At 31.9% G+C, this 15,394-nt stretch overlaps 1 protein-coding gene and 1 pseudogene across 2 annotated transcripts; both read left to right on the forward strand.

Annotated features, from left to right (window-relative positions):
- Positions 1–1,005: 1,005 nt before the first annotated feature.
- On the forward strand, positions 1,006–11,293 carry LOC18033217 (annotated as a pseudogene).
- A 408-nt stretch (positions 11,294–11,701) lies between these two features.
- LOC18033376 lies at positions 11,702–14,714 on the forward strand. 2 transcript variants are annotated; one of them, XM_024189106.1, is made up of 5 exons: positions 11,702–11,799; positions 11,918–12,041; positions 12,711–12,972; positions 14,009–14,131; positions 14,251–14,714. In XM_024189106.1, the coding sequence occupies exons 1-5, from the start codon at positions 11,720–11,722 to the stop codon at positions 14,370–14,372; spliced, it is 711 nt and encodes a 236-aa protein (XP_024044874.1). In that variant the 5' UTR covers positions 11,702–11,719; the 3' UTR covers positions 14,373–14,714. The 2 variants fall into 2 exon arrangements, with proteins under 2 accessions (XP_024044874.1, XP_006420867.1); XM_006420804.2 differs by having other exon boundaries at positions 12,726–12,972.
- Positions 14,715–15,394: the final 680 nt, after the last annotated feature.

Genomic DNA, 15,394 nt, shown 5'->3' on the forward strand with positions numbered 1-15,394 from the left:
AATTATATTTATGATTATAATAAAATAATAATTATAATTATAATTCATTTAATAATTATTATATTTTTTAATTAAATGAAGATTATTTTGGGAATTTAAAATTATAGAGGGACAAATTCGTACTCTATGATTTCAATAAAATAAAATTGAATATCAAGGGTTACACGAAATTTTACAATCCAAAATATTTTACAATATTCATAAAAAAATTATAAATAACATAGAGTATATGAGGCTGAATAAAATCTTACAATCAAGCCGAAAATTACATTAACGTAACTTAGGCGGACCCTTATTATTATTTAGATAAGACCTATAAAATTTGACTTGGTTGACGTGGAGCACCATTTTGCTGCACGTATGTTCCAACAACCGGGGCCAAGGCCTAGGACCTAGGCGGCTTAGGCTGACCCCAAGTCATAGGCTAAGGCCCCACCACCAAACAAAGACCCTTTTCCATGAATCACGTTTCAATCCCTCATTTCATGAATAATTCACTAAATGTTTTGTTTTATATATTATGAAAATTTTAGAATATAAGAGAAGTATTATCTTAGTTATATTATAAATAAATAGTATAATGATACATATACATATATATATATAGTTATTTTAAAAAATTAATTATGTAAATGAAAGTTATATTAAATTTTAATTACACTATTATACATGTATTAGCTAATTATATTACCTTTAATATATTTAAAAATTTCTCATATAATGTTAAGTAAGATTTACCCAAAAAAAAGTGTATTATACATTACTTAGATAAGATTTGGACATTTAAGGCTCGAATTCAATGCAATAAATAAATTTCTATTTTTTTTTATCTGCAACCCAAGTTCAAATTTTTGTCTACGGCTATTGGTCCAATTTGGAGGCATTTAAAAATCAATTTAAGATTAGATCCATTTTTTACTTAAACAATTTGAAGAAGCAATCTTGAATATAAAGGCAAGGCATTACTATTATCAGGATTAGAATTATTAGGTGCTGCGAGTTAATTGTGGGCATTAGGAGAGACAAGTAAAATGGATATCACCGATACTCTACCGGCAGAGTGCATGTCTCATATCATATCTCTTACAACTCCTCGCGATGCTTGCAGATTTTCAGTGGCATGTCGTGTCTTCAAATCAGCTGCGGATTCTGATTTTGTGTGGGAGAAGTTTCTGCCGTCCGATTACAAAGAGATCATTTCCAGTTCGGTCTCTGATTCATCTTTGATCACTTCTTTCTCTTCTAAGAAGGATCTTTATCTTCATCTTTGTCACAACCCCATCATCATCAACAATGGTACTTTGGTAAGTCGAACTTAGACGATTTATTTCTTATAGTTAAAAAGGGTAATATTGGATTATCTCGTATAAAATGACAATTTTCAAAATACATTCAAATTACTATAAATCTTACTTTTTCCCTATTTTTGTTAAGAAGACAAAAACTTTTATCAACATATCCCTATTTTTTCCTTATCTTTTTGACAAAAATAACGATAAATCAAGATTTATAATAGTTTGGAGGATTATTCTATGATGATACTATAAAAAAACAGTGGTAATATAAATATGTACCATTAGATTTAATCAATTATTCACAAAATTAGAAGTTAGTAAGGAGAATATTCTAATTTTAATTATTTAGAATTTAACTTACTAGTTATCAATCTGTTAAGCATGTTTTTTAAAGATTAAAAAATAAAAAGAAACTAGAATAGTCTATTGAAACTTTTAGATTTTTCTTTAAAAATATATGTATCTTAATATTAACATAACTTAATCTTTGGTTATCCTCTCATTATTATATCTTTGTCAACAAAGCTTATTAGATTAGTAAATATTGCAACAGTTAATTCAAACCAATCTTAGCCAACGAATAAAACTTAGAATTCAAAATTATATTGTTCCAATTATAAATGAAAGAAATGATCTGTATTATCACGTGTTGTTAAGATTAAATAATTCATATTTGTTATTTACACAATTAAATTAATTTATATATTTGTATTTTCAATTTTTTTGATGTTATTGATGCTTTATAAAATATTTGTCACATTATAAAAATAAAAGTATATCTATGAACTTGAATATCATCTATTAATTATTAAGTAATTAGTTACAATTTATAAAATTAAATCAATAATAAAGATTAAAACATTTAAATTCAAGGATTTATAATGAACTCATTATCAATACCGTAAAAATTCAAATAACATCATAAAAAATCATAATCTAGAGGATATTTAAAAAAATATTATTTAACTGGATGAGTTAATCCAAAATTAACCTTACAGTTATTCATCAAAGGTGATTTAATTTTAACTTGTATATACGTATCATTATATGCTTTGCACCTTCTTCGACTGCATAAAAAAAGATAGCTAACAATATCGCGTCATTCTTCTTTAACAGAGGCTTGTGTTGGAGAAAGAGAGTGGGAAAAAATGTTACATTCCCGTGGCCGTAGTACATCGTTTTATACCTTGGGGAGATATACCTGACGATTGGATTTGAATGTTCTATCTTGTGATTGTTTCATTTACTTTGTTAAAAGTATTATTTAAAATCATATTTATCAAATATAGTTAACTTTTACTTTACCGACGAGACTTTTCACAACAGATGTAGATTTTATATCGTAGCACTTTAATATTAAATAAGTTCTTATTAATCAATATGGGTCAGTTGATTTCGAAGATCTTGATCAAGTGCATCTGTGCATGCAGTCTCGCTCATCTCAAATAGAGAGTTGTGGGTCGTACGACAGAGCTTTCTATTTGAGATCTTACCAACGCGTTGTCACATACCTTATCAGTACTAAAATAGTTGATAGAATGAATTATGTCATTGTCTGAGGAATATATAATGTAAAGATGTATTCATAGGTCCTTAGCGTGGAATAGTCGACAATGTACTATTTTGAAAAATCCTTAGGGTGGAATAGTCAATGCTGTACAATTTTGAAAGATGTTGTATTACCGATGCTTCTTGTTCTTGTATTTACATTTAATTATTAATTTAGTCACTGGGAAATCATTGCATGGTTTGGAGCATATGGCCAAGTTCAAAAATAGGTTCAAAGAAATTTTGACATCATTTCTACTTCTTTCTCATCTTCTGCTGTTGAGTTCTCGTTCAAGAATGATCTTTAATGTTACTATGCACTTGAGCTCTACTTCTAGCAGCAAATTTCTATCGGTAATGCTTCCCGTCTTCATAGTTTATAATAATTATTCTCTTATGAGAATCAACTCAATTCAGAAAACCAAATGTCATGCAAAATGAAGGCAAAATTTCCTACTTCCAAAACGTCATAGCACGTGTCAAAAATTTGTAGTGTCGTATCTAACCCTGGCATTGATAATTCTTAATAATACCATTTGAAATTCCAAATTGGCAAACTGCTCATTTAATATATTGACTGTCAAATTGTCGTTACTTGAATGCTCGTTTTAATTGTATTATCTTACCAACTAATTGATAAATGACACATCATTTGAGATAATTTTTTGGGATAAAAAATTTGAGATATGTAGCATTACTCTTTAAAATATAAGGGTCCGCTTTAATGTAACTTACGGCTTAGCTGTAAAATTTTATCCAGCCCCTATACTCTATGTTATTTATAATTTGTTCATGAATATTATAAATTTTTTTGGATTGTAAAATTTCATTTAACCCCTTACACTCAATTTTATTTTATTGAAACCCTAGAGTACGAATTTTCCCCCCTATAATTTTAAATTTCCAAAATAACCTCCATTTAATTAAAAAATATAATTATTATTTTATTATAATGATAAATATAATTATATTTTAAAATAATAATTATATTTTTTAAATAGATGATTATATTTTTTAACAATATAAAGAGAAAATTGATAGAGAACTTTAAACAATTTACGTATTCACATTATTTATATGTATATGCGAGTTAAACATTTATTTATTTATCATTTATTTATTTATTACATTCTTTTTGTGAATTACAAATCATAAGGAAACGAATTTGAGGGATCAATTAGAGTCACAAGTCCCTACTATTTCTTTTATGTAATAGAATTTATGGAGCCAATTAACAGTTGCAAAAAAAGCCCCATGATGCTAAGAGTTTCAGTGGGTGTACTTATAGTAACTCCCCAATGACTTGCTTTTAAATTGATACGCAACAGTACCAATATTTTTGTGAATAAAGCTCACATCAATTTCCATTGCCACTTTTGGTGTTGTCTAAACATTTTGGCATGGCACCATTAATAGAACATCCAAGCAAAAAAAGTACGAAAAGTTTTGTGATCAAGAGAAAATTAATTGCAATTAATGGAAGTCATTGGAGAAAGTGGTGCATTATTGGATAACTTTAAGCAAATTAATCGCATAATGTGAATATGTCAAATCATCAATTTTTAAATAGATGATTATATTTTTTAAAATATAATTATATTTATGATTATAATTAAATAATAATTATTATTATTATAATTCATTTAATAATTATTATATTTTTTAATTAAATGGAGATTATTTTAGAAATTTAAAATTATAAGGGTGAATTCATACTCTAGGGTTTCAATAAAATAAAATTAAGTATAAGGAGTTAAATGAAATTTTACAATCCAGAAAGTTTTATAATATTTATGAATAAATTATAAATAACATAAAGCATAAGAGGCTGGACAAAATTTTACGGCCAAGCCGTAAGTTATATTAAACATAACTTAGGCGGACCCAAAATATAATCTTCTCTTTTCATCAAAAGATTGTTTTCGTTGAAAAATTTTGGTCTCTATCTTTTCCTTCACGTATATCAATGCACCACGTAAACTTTAGTTCAACCACTCCACTAGACGGTTCAAAAATGCATTGATCATAATAACAAGTACAGAAGCGTTAATCCAATTAAGGCCCTAATTAGCATTGATGTATTGTATTTTTCAAGTTACACCTGGTGCATAAAAAATTATAATTTTAAAATAAAAATTAATAGTATATAATAAATATAATTTTTAAATAATAATTTTGATAAAAATAGTTGAAATATAATAAATTTTTCATCAGAAAGTGTAAAATTAAATCAATTTATCTTCCATTATAGTAGCTAGTGTTTATCAAATACGTTAAAAGCTATAATTACCCAACCTTAATCCCAAATGTGACCTAAACCAACACTCATTTTAAAGTGTGAACGTTCATATTTTTGTAAAATACGGATTTGAATTAGTTATCGATAAATGATAATTAAGTAGTTCTAGAAAAACAAAAATTATATGTTGGATCCTTAATCAAACATTAGATTTATATGTGAATAATTATGTATTGCGAACTGTCATATAATGTTAAGTTCAATCAAAAGTGATATGAGTTTGAACCTTTAATTGTAGATACTTAAAGGTAATTTCAATTTCTATCATGGGTTGAAATTGGAATACCTAAAGATAACATGAAAAATTATATATATATATATATATATATATATAAAAGTGATTATAGTCCATAAGTCACACGTATAATCATTATATTCTTTCTGACATCCCACCATTAGAGATAGTACACAGAGAAAATTAAAGGATTCTCTAAGAGAACGTTTTGATCTGAAAGGTAAACCACATAACTCTAGAGCAATTAAGCATTATAGATTCAGGTATGCCTTCACATATTGGTTAATTGATTATTAGTTATATAACATGAATGTTCCTAGATTATAAGTGATGGTTTTCACAAAAAAGATTATTGCTCTAACAAGTGGTATCAAAGTCTCTTCATGTTAAATCACTAAGAACAATTTGTGGTTGTTTTCAACAATTAATTTCAATACGAAAATAAAAAAATAGAAATTGAGAATTTAAAAAATTTCGTTTGGGAAAATTCGGTTTTCAATTTCAGGAATTTATTTTTTAAATTATTTAGAAATTCAGAATTAAGACAATTTCATTAAGCTTTTGTGACCGGCGGCTGCCATTGCTATTGAGGTTTCAAGGTTGAGGTATCACATACGACTGAGATTTCATGGCCATCGTTTGGCTGTTTGGCTATGCCGACAACAAAATGCGGCACTAAGCTACGATTGTTTGGTTACAAGTGGCGGCCATGGCTACACTACAAGAAAATTGGAAACAGATAACAACCACTTTATGACATAAATCATTTAATCATGTAAGTATGATGGAATTGTAATAGAATTTTGGTCCATTAAACGATTACTGATTTACTTGTGACAGAATATTTGTCTATCAAGAATTTATGATATGCACATGATAAAAATTAACTCAATCACAAACATTATGATGGAAGTTTGATATTGACCATGTTTTACCAAATTTAAGATTATTATTTTAATTTTTTGAAAATCTAAAATGCGATGTTTAGCTTGTGAAATGATGTTTGAAATAAAAATATATATATAAGACAAAACTGTGTGTTTAACCAAAATCTAAACAAAACAAAAATTTATAAGTGCTAAACACTACACAACTCACCACAACCATCGTCATTCTCATTCTTACAAAGGCACTTAAACTCGATGCACACTCATCATCACTTTCACTCCACAATTAGCACTGAAAACATAGTCATACTCATTGTCACACTCAATCAATCAGCCTACACTCACCATAGTCATTGTTAATCTCACTCTCACAAACGGCACTCAAAACCTAGGCACAATCATCGTCACTCTCACAATCAGCACTCAAAACCTAGCAAAACTCATTGTCACACTCTTAATTGATCAGCTACTGCTACTACCCAAACCCTAGTCGGTCAATTGTTCCCTACATTACACAATCGGCCATTACCACCACGGAGCAAACAGCAAAGCAACACCCAAATCATAGACCCATTGATTGAATTTGAGCCGGCCACAATGACCATGAATGGCGACGACGCAACGCAAACCGTCCACTCCCTGACGTCATCACGCAAACTAGAGGATTGCAACCTAAACCTTTAATTCCAGCTTTTGTTCTTCTTTTTCTTCTAATTTTGTTTAAGGCCCTAAGTGTTGAGTAAAATTCTGTATTTGGGAGAGTTTGTGAGCAAGTGACTGATTGAATGACTGCATGAGATAATGGGTTTGGTTAAAAAGTTGCATTAGATGATACAGATAGAGAGAGTAAAGGCTTTTTTACTTGCGATTTGTAAAGGTTGAAGCTAATGGAGTTTGAGATGGACAGTGAAAGTTGAGATTACGTAAGGTGATGACTGATGCCGAGGTTGCTCTTTGTTTGTTTTTGTGAGGCAGGGAGGTAGGTTGCAAGGTAATTACAACCCATGCTTCCTCATTTTTGCATAAATATGAAAATTTGTAAAACCATAAAAGGAAAATGCAAAGCAAAAGTAGTATTCTAGATTTTTTTCCCCATTTGACAAGCAAACTTTTTCTTGGGCAAAGTAAGAACAATAGCAAAGATTTGTGATTTTTTACTACCATAGCTATGAGAGAGAAAGATTGAAATAGGGATATCTGGTTTTGCTTTTGATGGTTATAATTATATTTCATCACCTCGCAAATCAACTTTTATTTTTTCATTGTTTTTCTTGTTTGTGGTGTTATATATTTTTTCTTGTTAGGTACTGTTCAATAAAAGTATCACCTGGCAAACCGGCACATTGTTTTATTTTTTCATGGTTATAATTATATTTCAAAGGGATGAAACTTTGAAATTAATCCATCTTCGAAAGTCAAATTTTGATTTGAAACACATTTCTCTTGGAAATGATCTATGATTAAGTTGAAATTCGGGGAGCAAAAGTAACTCGAGTACCCACTGTGCATAATGTATAAGTCACGTCTACAATGTTTTATTATTTAGAATATACATAAATGAGATATAAATAATTTAGCGAACAACTTCGCTAATCATAGCATAGAAAACTAGATACATGTGACACAATTATTGAGTTTGTCATGAAAATAGAGTTGAAGCTGCAGACAAGGGCAGAATTAGAAATTTACGTTCAAGGATAGACACAAGAAAATATTGTAAACACAAGGGGGTCAAAAATGTAACTTTCGCATAGAAATAGGCTAAATTTCAATTTATACCCCTGACCTTTTTGAATTTTTTTTTGACGAGGGGTTATCAAGCCCCCAGGCCAGAACCTGGTTTGGACCCTGGTTGCAAACTAATTGGACATGATAGTATCACTCACCAATCACCATAACTAGCTAGATCAATGCTTTATAAAATAGAGGTCGTTTTCTAATGCAACCAATATTGATTCACGTATTTTCAAATATAAGTGGAAATTTTATATTTGAACCACCAATGCTTTAATGAAAATTCATGAAACGAGTAAGGAATTCTGATATTACTATACACCATCTAATCTTTTGAATTATATGATCCAACCACTTTTTATAAGAAGAAGAAAAATGATATTTTTATAAAGATTTTTCAATAGAGGTAACAATAATTTGAATAAATGGTGTAATTATTAAAAGATTAAGTAGTGCATACTAATTAACTAATTATCAAAATTTCCTTGGTGGCCAAACAACCTAACTACAGGATGAGACAAAATATATACAATCCACTCTAGCTATACTGATGGTGCTTCCAGTTTTTACATAGGAATTTTTAATTCTCTTGCAATGATGAATTAGATAACATTCTGGAAAAGCTAACCATGTCTATACGTTCTTTACAACCAAGCATTAACATTAAGCTATGCGTTCTTGTTGTTTTTGTTCAAGGCTTGTGGAACAAATGTCAAAAATTTCATCTACTGCTTCTAATAATTTAATATTTAATAACCTTGCCTTGTTCATTGAACTTACATAGCTTAACAAAGAACAAATCTTACTTATAGTTGTAGGTACTGTGAGTTTGAAAGAAGAGAAATAAAATGGATATCCCAATTGCATTTCCCTAATCAATTCTCTTACAACTCCTAGCGATGCTTGCATTGCAGATTCTGATTCTGTGTGGGAGAAGTTTCTACATCATTTCCAGCTCAGTCTATGCTTAATCTTTGAGCCTGATCACTTCCCTGTCCAAGAAGGATCTTTATTTTTATCTGTGTCACAACCCTATCATCATCAACAATGGTACTATGGTAAGTCAAACTTGACTTTTCTTTTATTATCTAGTTTAATTTGCAACTTAATAATCAAATCATTTGCTCTATATTAATTAGCCCATTAAATTTAGCAAAATGATTCTGCTCCTCCTGCTTTCTAATTCTTGAGAGGAAGGTGACGTAATTTTGCTGCTGCTTGCTGTCTTTGTAGACTTAGGCAACGAAATTAAGTTGAATGTCCAAAGTTGTGCACATTTGTACTTACACTCTGTTGGGTTCATTTATTTCATGTGAACTAACTACCCATGTTAAGAAGATAGGTGAATTTTAAGGGGAATAAAATTGTCTGCCTCCTGAGAGGTATTTAAGCAAACAATTGACATCAGGAGAGGGGGTAAGATCAGGTAAAAATAAGAGAAAGAGAGTAAATTTGATCTTATCCTTTTTTAGGATAACTGGATAGCACTATGCATTACATTTGTATGTGTAATTTCTTTATTTATTAAATTCTTGTTTACACTAAAGATCTAACTTTTACATTAGAAAATTCTTGTCGGAATCCCACCAGTAAATCCTGACCATTTTTTGTGAATGAGAAGTTGAGAAATCCTATTCAATTCACTGTGCAAACTCAGCTTTTGCTATTTTTCCCATTAAAAATAAATTCAGTTATTGAAGTCTTTTTTGGCATCAACATATTTAAAACACAACAGTAGCCTTGTGAAATATGATTGGACAATTGGTCATAAACCGTATACATAATTAGTGAGCACCACATATCATTGTAATTAGGGGTGGGCAAAATACCCAACCCGACCTGAACCGACCCGAAAACTTTCGGGTTTTGATCGGATCGGGTTGCGAATATAACCCAATCGAATGAAAAATCATAAATCCGATTGGGCGATCCGATTGCTTAAAAAAAAAACTAACTAAACCTAAACCTAAACGCACGCACGCACACCACACACAAATCACACTCACAGTAGAACAGATTCACAACACAGAACACACAAACAAAAGTACAAAACTCACAAGACACACACACACAAAGCAGTGTCGCGATCTGCTGACTCCTAATGGCCACCGCCAACGGAGGCCACACACGCTCCACCTCCAGTGTCGCGATCTATTGTTGTCTCTCCGAACTTCAACCAGTCCCCGCCGTTGCGTGTCCAGCCGTCCGTGATCTGCCATTGCAAGTCCACCCATCTGCTGCCGCCAACTGCCACCGATCTGCTATCGAAAACATGTCTGTGATCTGCTGCTCCAAGGCCAAGCCTCCAACCCAAGTACTCGACCCAAGTTTTTGCCCTTTGTGACTTTTGATTTTGAAGCTTTCATTTCATGGTATATAATTAGCGTTAATTTTGAAGCTTTCACCCAACCCGATTAGAACTGAAATAACCCGAACTCAATCCGATCCGTTAACCCTAACCTGATTCTACCCGGTTTTTTTACTCGATAAGAACCGACCCGAATACATATTGGATCAGATCGGGTTGTAAGATCGAGTTGTATTCGAATTAATATTTGCCCAACCTGAAACCCGATCGGATTGACCCGAACCCGATTTTTGCCCACCCCTATTTGTAACATCTGAAAAATGACTAGCTAAAACACCTTGAAGTCATCACCAAAGATGGTAAATCCCATTATGCTTTTTGCTCCTCTTCTATAATTCTCCTTTAACAGAACTTCGCCTGGAGGAGGAGAGTGGTAAAAAATGTTACATGGTTGGGGCAAAAGGGCTTTCTATATATGAAAAAGAGTGCTGGACATTTACTTCTCTACCAGCGGCTAGCTTCGTTCAATGTTGGCATTGACACATTTGTATTCTTATCTTTTGGTAGATACAATCAACTCCATGAGCTGTTTAATTTGCTCCATGCTTCAATGCATTTACAGGTTTTCGAAGGTGGCTGACGCCAAGTTCGTGTGGTGCTTTAACGTTGAAGCAAGGATAGATACCAGAAGTTCTTCCCTTAGAACCAACTGTGTGCCTCACCTTATTTTCAAGTTTTCTGATTTCAAATATGCATACGCATCTGAAAGGATACGAATAGAGTTTGGCGTCTACATTGAAGGAATCGATAATGAGGAAAGGCGAAAGCATGTTTCTAGATCCTTCAAGAAATATGACTCGACTATCTCAAGAAAGGAGAGATGGGTGGATGGAGATTAAGATGGGTGAGTTCTTCAATGAAGACGAAGATGATGGCATGTTGATGTGTCGCCCAAATGATTTTGATTCGCACTACAACAAGTATTGAATCATTGTACAAGGAATTAAGCTTAGGCCTAAAACTGGCTGTTGAGCTAGAGTTCTTGTCCAGGAATGATATTTATTCACATATTTCTCACAACCACATCATCGTCAACAATGGTGTTATTAATTATCTTTATTTACGTAAGTCCTATTTTTATCATGTTTTTTATTAATGACTACCTTTGAATATCATCATTAATATTGCTTACCATCTTGACTAGTTGACTGAGCTCCTAGTGGGCTTCATTGTAACTACGAATTGGGCGTAGGCCCAAAAAGGTAAAAACTGCTAAAAGTTTGAAACCTCTGGCGCCAGCCCTCAAAAGCGCGCGCAAAACTTTTAGGCAAACGAAATTGTAAAACAAACAAAAGCGATAAAGCTAAAAACGAAAACAAAAACAAGAACAAAAATTAAAACTCAAGCACAGAAATGAAATCGAAGCAAATTGAAATTAGGGCTTTAGGGCAACGCTCCATTACTTCGTCGTTCCTCTCTCGGTCTTCAAATCCGTAAGATAACACGACCCGCTTCCCTTTCTTTTTTCTTTTTCAAATTTTTTCAGTTTTTTTTCATAAAATTGTTGCTAAAGATCGTACTTCATTTGTAATTTTGAGTGTGACAAATTAGGTTTAAGAACACTAAAGAAGACGTGAATGACGAATTAGTTACAAAGAAAGATTCGTGTGTATCGTTATCCGATTTTCTTGACCGGAAGTTGCACAAAAGTTCTGTGCTACCCAAAACAGTTCAGGTACTTTTCTATTTCACCCCCTTTTGGCTGCTGAGAAAATACTGGAAATTGACACCAAAAGGGGAAAAAAAAGTTTCTTGGTTTTACATTTTTCATGTTTTTGAGTTGTTAATTTTAAGCGTTTTTAAGGATACCAAGCAGAGTTTTATTTTCAAAACTTTTTTTCTTTTTGCAATTTGAAAATTATATATTAATGGTATGAAATTACTTTGTCTGAAAGAAATGTAGCTGAATTATGTCGTTTTATTGTTTTTACTTTGAGTGCGCTTGTAAGTGATCTTGTAGAAAGCTTGCATTTTCTGTTAAAAAAAAAAACACTTTATGAAAGAGCTCCTATTAATTGCTTTTCCTAAAGGGAATTTCAAATGCTTTTCTAACCTAATCACAAAAGCAAGTTTATATATTTCAAACACTACAAGAGATAAATAGAAATGACTTTAGTTGTTCCTGCTGATAGTATCTGCTGGTAAAACTTTTTGGGTAGTACAAGAGATCAATGCCCATCAAGCTTTTACTAAAATTTTTCTGTCAAAAAATAAAAGAAAGGAAAAGAAAAAATTTAGGAGTAATTTTTACTTTTTTTTAAAGATTTTATTTGCCTGTTTTTAGCAACCAAACTCATTACTGGTATGTCCTGTGTAATTTGGAGAGTTTATTTGAGGTTTACAGAGTAGTTGTTCACAGGGAAAGTCATGTCCATTTCTGACACCAGTGGGTTCCAGAAACTCCGCTGGTACCACCAATGGGCAGACGGGTGTCAAGAAAGTAGAGGAAAAAGAAAGAAGCAATGTTCTTGACAAAGCGGTTTTAGAACAGTTCAAGCATACTAGTAAAGGCGATGATGATACATGTCCAATTAGCATTGATGAAATAGAAATTCCTGACGAATACAATGCAAAAGAATCAAGAAAAAGGAAGAAGCCATTTGAAGGTATGCTATTTGCATTCTGAAAGCTAGTTGGCAATTTCCTTTTGCTTTGAATCATTGTTAATTCGCGGACTTCAAAACTCAGGGGTAAATATGGGATTCCTTTTCAACCATTTTGCAATTTCTGCCTCACAATGATCAAATAACCTGATAAAATTTTTAGGTGCAACGTGTGCTCAGAAACCCAAAAATTAAAGGAAATGGTCACGAGAAGCACAATGTTGCTCCATAGAAAAGAAAGTAGATAAAGATAAAGAAAATTCAAGAATTTATCTCGGATCGAGAAAGACAATTACATAATTTAAATCACATAGCACAAGATGTGCTTCTTAGACAGGACAATTTTTTCACGCTTAGTTGTAGGAATCCAGTAATGTTACAAGTCCTTTTTGACAAATGTGTCTATGCCCCGCCCCAATTCTCAGGGGGGAAGGAGCGGCTGAAATGTTTGAGTGCCCAATTTCTGATTACATGTCACCTGCTGGTCTAAATATTGCATTGATAGCTGATTAAAGTTACATAGAATGCTTAACATACATAGTTTATTTATATGTCTTACTGTCATGGAACTTTAATTCATATATGATTGGACTTGGTATCACTACCAAGCCGGGGCACCTATTTTCTTACATTTGCAAATTTCATCTGACTCATCTGGGCATCATAGCATGTCAATCTGACTTGCGCCTAATATATTAACTTATCTAATTAGCGCGCACAGATCGATGTATACTGCAGAAGACATGGAAAGAGACCAGCCATAACATATATCCACCAAATCAATATCTGTATAGCACATGAGAGAAACGGTATAAGCATTGTAAGAAAAATAAATGGAGTTTAGAATGTCAAGTCTGAGAATGTATCTTGTTGACTTGTATTTTGATTTCCTTAGAAGTTATGGAATGTTAAGATCTTGTTTATGTCATTTTCACATCTCTTATTGCGTGACATATAAGTAGGCCAACTGGTAGTCATCAATTGCCTTGATGTTTTTTTTTTTTTTCTGCTTAAGAGTTTCTCAGTGTACCTTGTGCAGATGTACAGAAGCATACAACTCGGAAGCCTTTTGTAGTGCTAGGAGAGGATTCAAAGTCTAAGCAGAAAGGAAGAGGAGAGAGCTCAATAACAAACAAGAAATCAAGACCTTGCTATAATCACTGTTAGTACCCCTCATTTCCCTGCACAAGTAGACTCGTTATTCTCTTGTTTTAGACAATTTTGACCCTATTTGTTTGGTTGATCATCAATAATACATTGACATGTGGTATCTGGTAGCAGATGCAAATGGTTTTGGCTGGTGGGACAGTGATATGGAAGGTGTTGACAGCGAAGCAGTGGGCTATGGTGAAGCCTGGGAAGGAGTTGGATCTACAACATTCGGAGGAATAGAATGGCACTGATCTTGCTCATCTGTTTCAAGTCTGTTCATAAACTAGAAAATATGTTTCTTCAGCTTGCTCATCATGGTTCAATTTTGATTAAACTGACTTTTGCAACAAAAGTTCAATGCTTAGATTTCATTTTGTAATTTGGAAGTTATGGTCATATGATTACTGAATGCGTCTCCTGCCACTGCAGCTGTGACTGTCTTTTGCTATATTTTTGTTGTAATTGCAGTGGCAGTCTTTTGCTGTACTCTTTGTTGTAATTAAAGAGCCATGATGGGGTGAGAGAGACTCAAACCCTCAACCTCAGGATAACTCAGAAGCTATGAGACTGACGCGAAAGCCAACTGCGGCCACCACCCCTCTGCCGAGATAATTATTCTATGATCTAATGAACAATTATTTTTTGGAAAAATATTCATCGTTCACTCGTTTTTTTCAACTATTTTAAAAATATACAATTTTGTTTTTTGTTGAAATCTACTTAAAGTTACATTTTATTCACTTTTCCACTTTCATTTGAAATTTGTTAAGAAAACTAATGAAAACTTAACCAAATAACCAGTTTACCCTCCAAAACGAAATTAATAATAAAACTAATGAAAAATTTCGTTTGTAATTTTCGTTTAATGAATATCATTATTGATATGTTAATAAAGTACAAAAAAATCTTAACTACTAGAGATTAAAACTCAATGAATAATAAAATTCTATTTATTTTAAATTCAATTGATAGTTTGCGAGATTGGATTATTTCTAATACTATTGTTATAATTTAGTATTTTAATTACAGATATATTTAAAAAAAAACCTGCATTTGATGGTTATGAAATTAATTTCTTTATTGACCGATGGGGGAAATAATCAGATTTAATCTAATTATTTTTGACATTTTTAGGATGAAATTGTAATTTTCGCTTTGGGGGGTAAAATGGTCATTTGGTTAAATTTTCGTTAATTTTCTTAACGGATTCCAAACGGAAGTGGAAAAGTAAAACAAAATGTAACTTTAGGTGGATTCCAACAGAAAAAAATTG

Source organism: Citrus clementina, unplaced genomic scaffold (assembly GCF_000493195.1).
Source record: "Citrus clementina cultivar Clemenules unplaced genomic scaffold, Citrus_clementina_v1.0 scaffold_9, whole genome shotgun sequence".
NCBI lineage: Eukaryota > Viridiplantae > Streptophyta > Magnoliopsida > Sapindales > Rutaceae > Citrus > Citrus x clementina.

Excerpts from the sequence above, each read along its gene's own strand:
- LOC18033376 (XM_024189106.1), top strand. The coding sequence starts at position 11,720 with ATGAAATCGAAGCAAATTGAAATTAGGGCTTTAGGGCAACGCTCCATT. Across the intron at positions 12,042-12,710 it reads TGCTACCCAAAACAGTTCAG|AGTAGTTGTTCACAGGGAAA; the intron begins GTACTTTTCTAT and ends TGAGGTTTACAG. Across the intron at positions 14,132-14,250 it reads AAGACCTTGCTATAATCACT|ATGCAAATGGTTTTGGCTGG; the intron begins GTTAGTACCCCT and ends ATCTGGTAGCAG.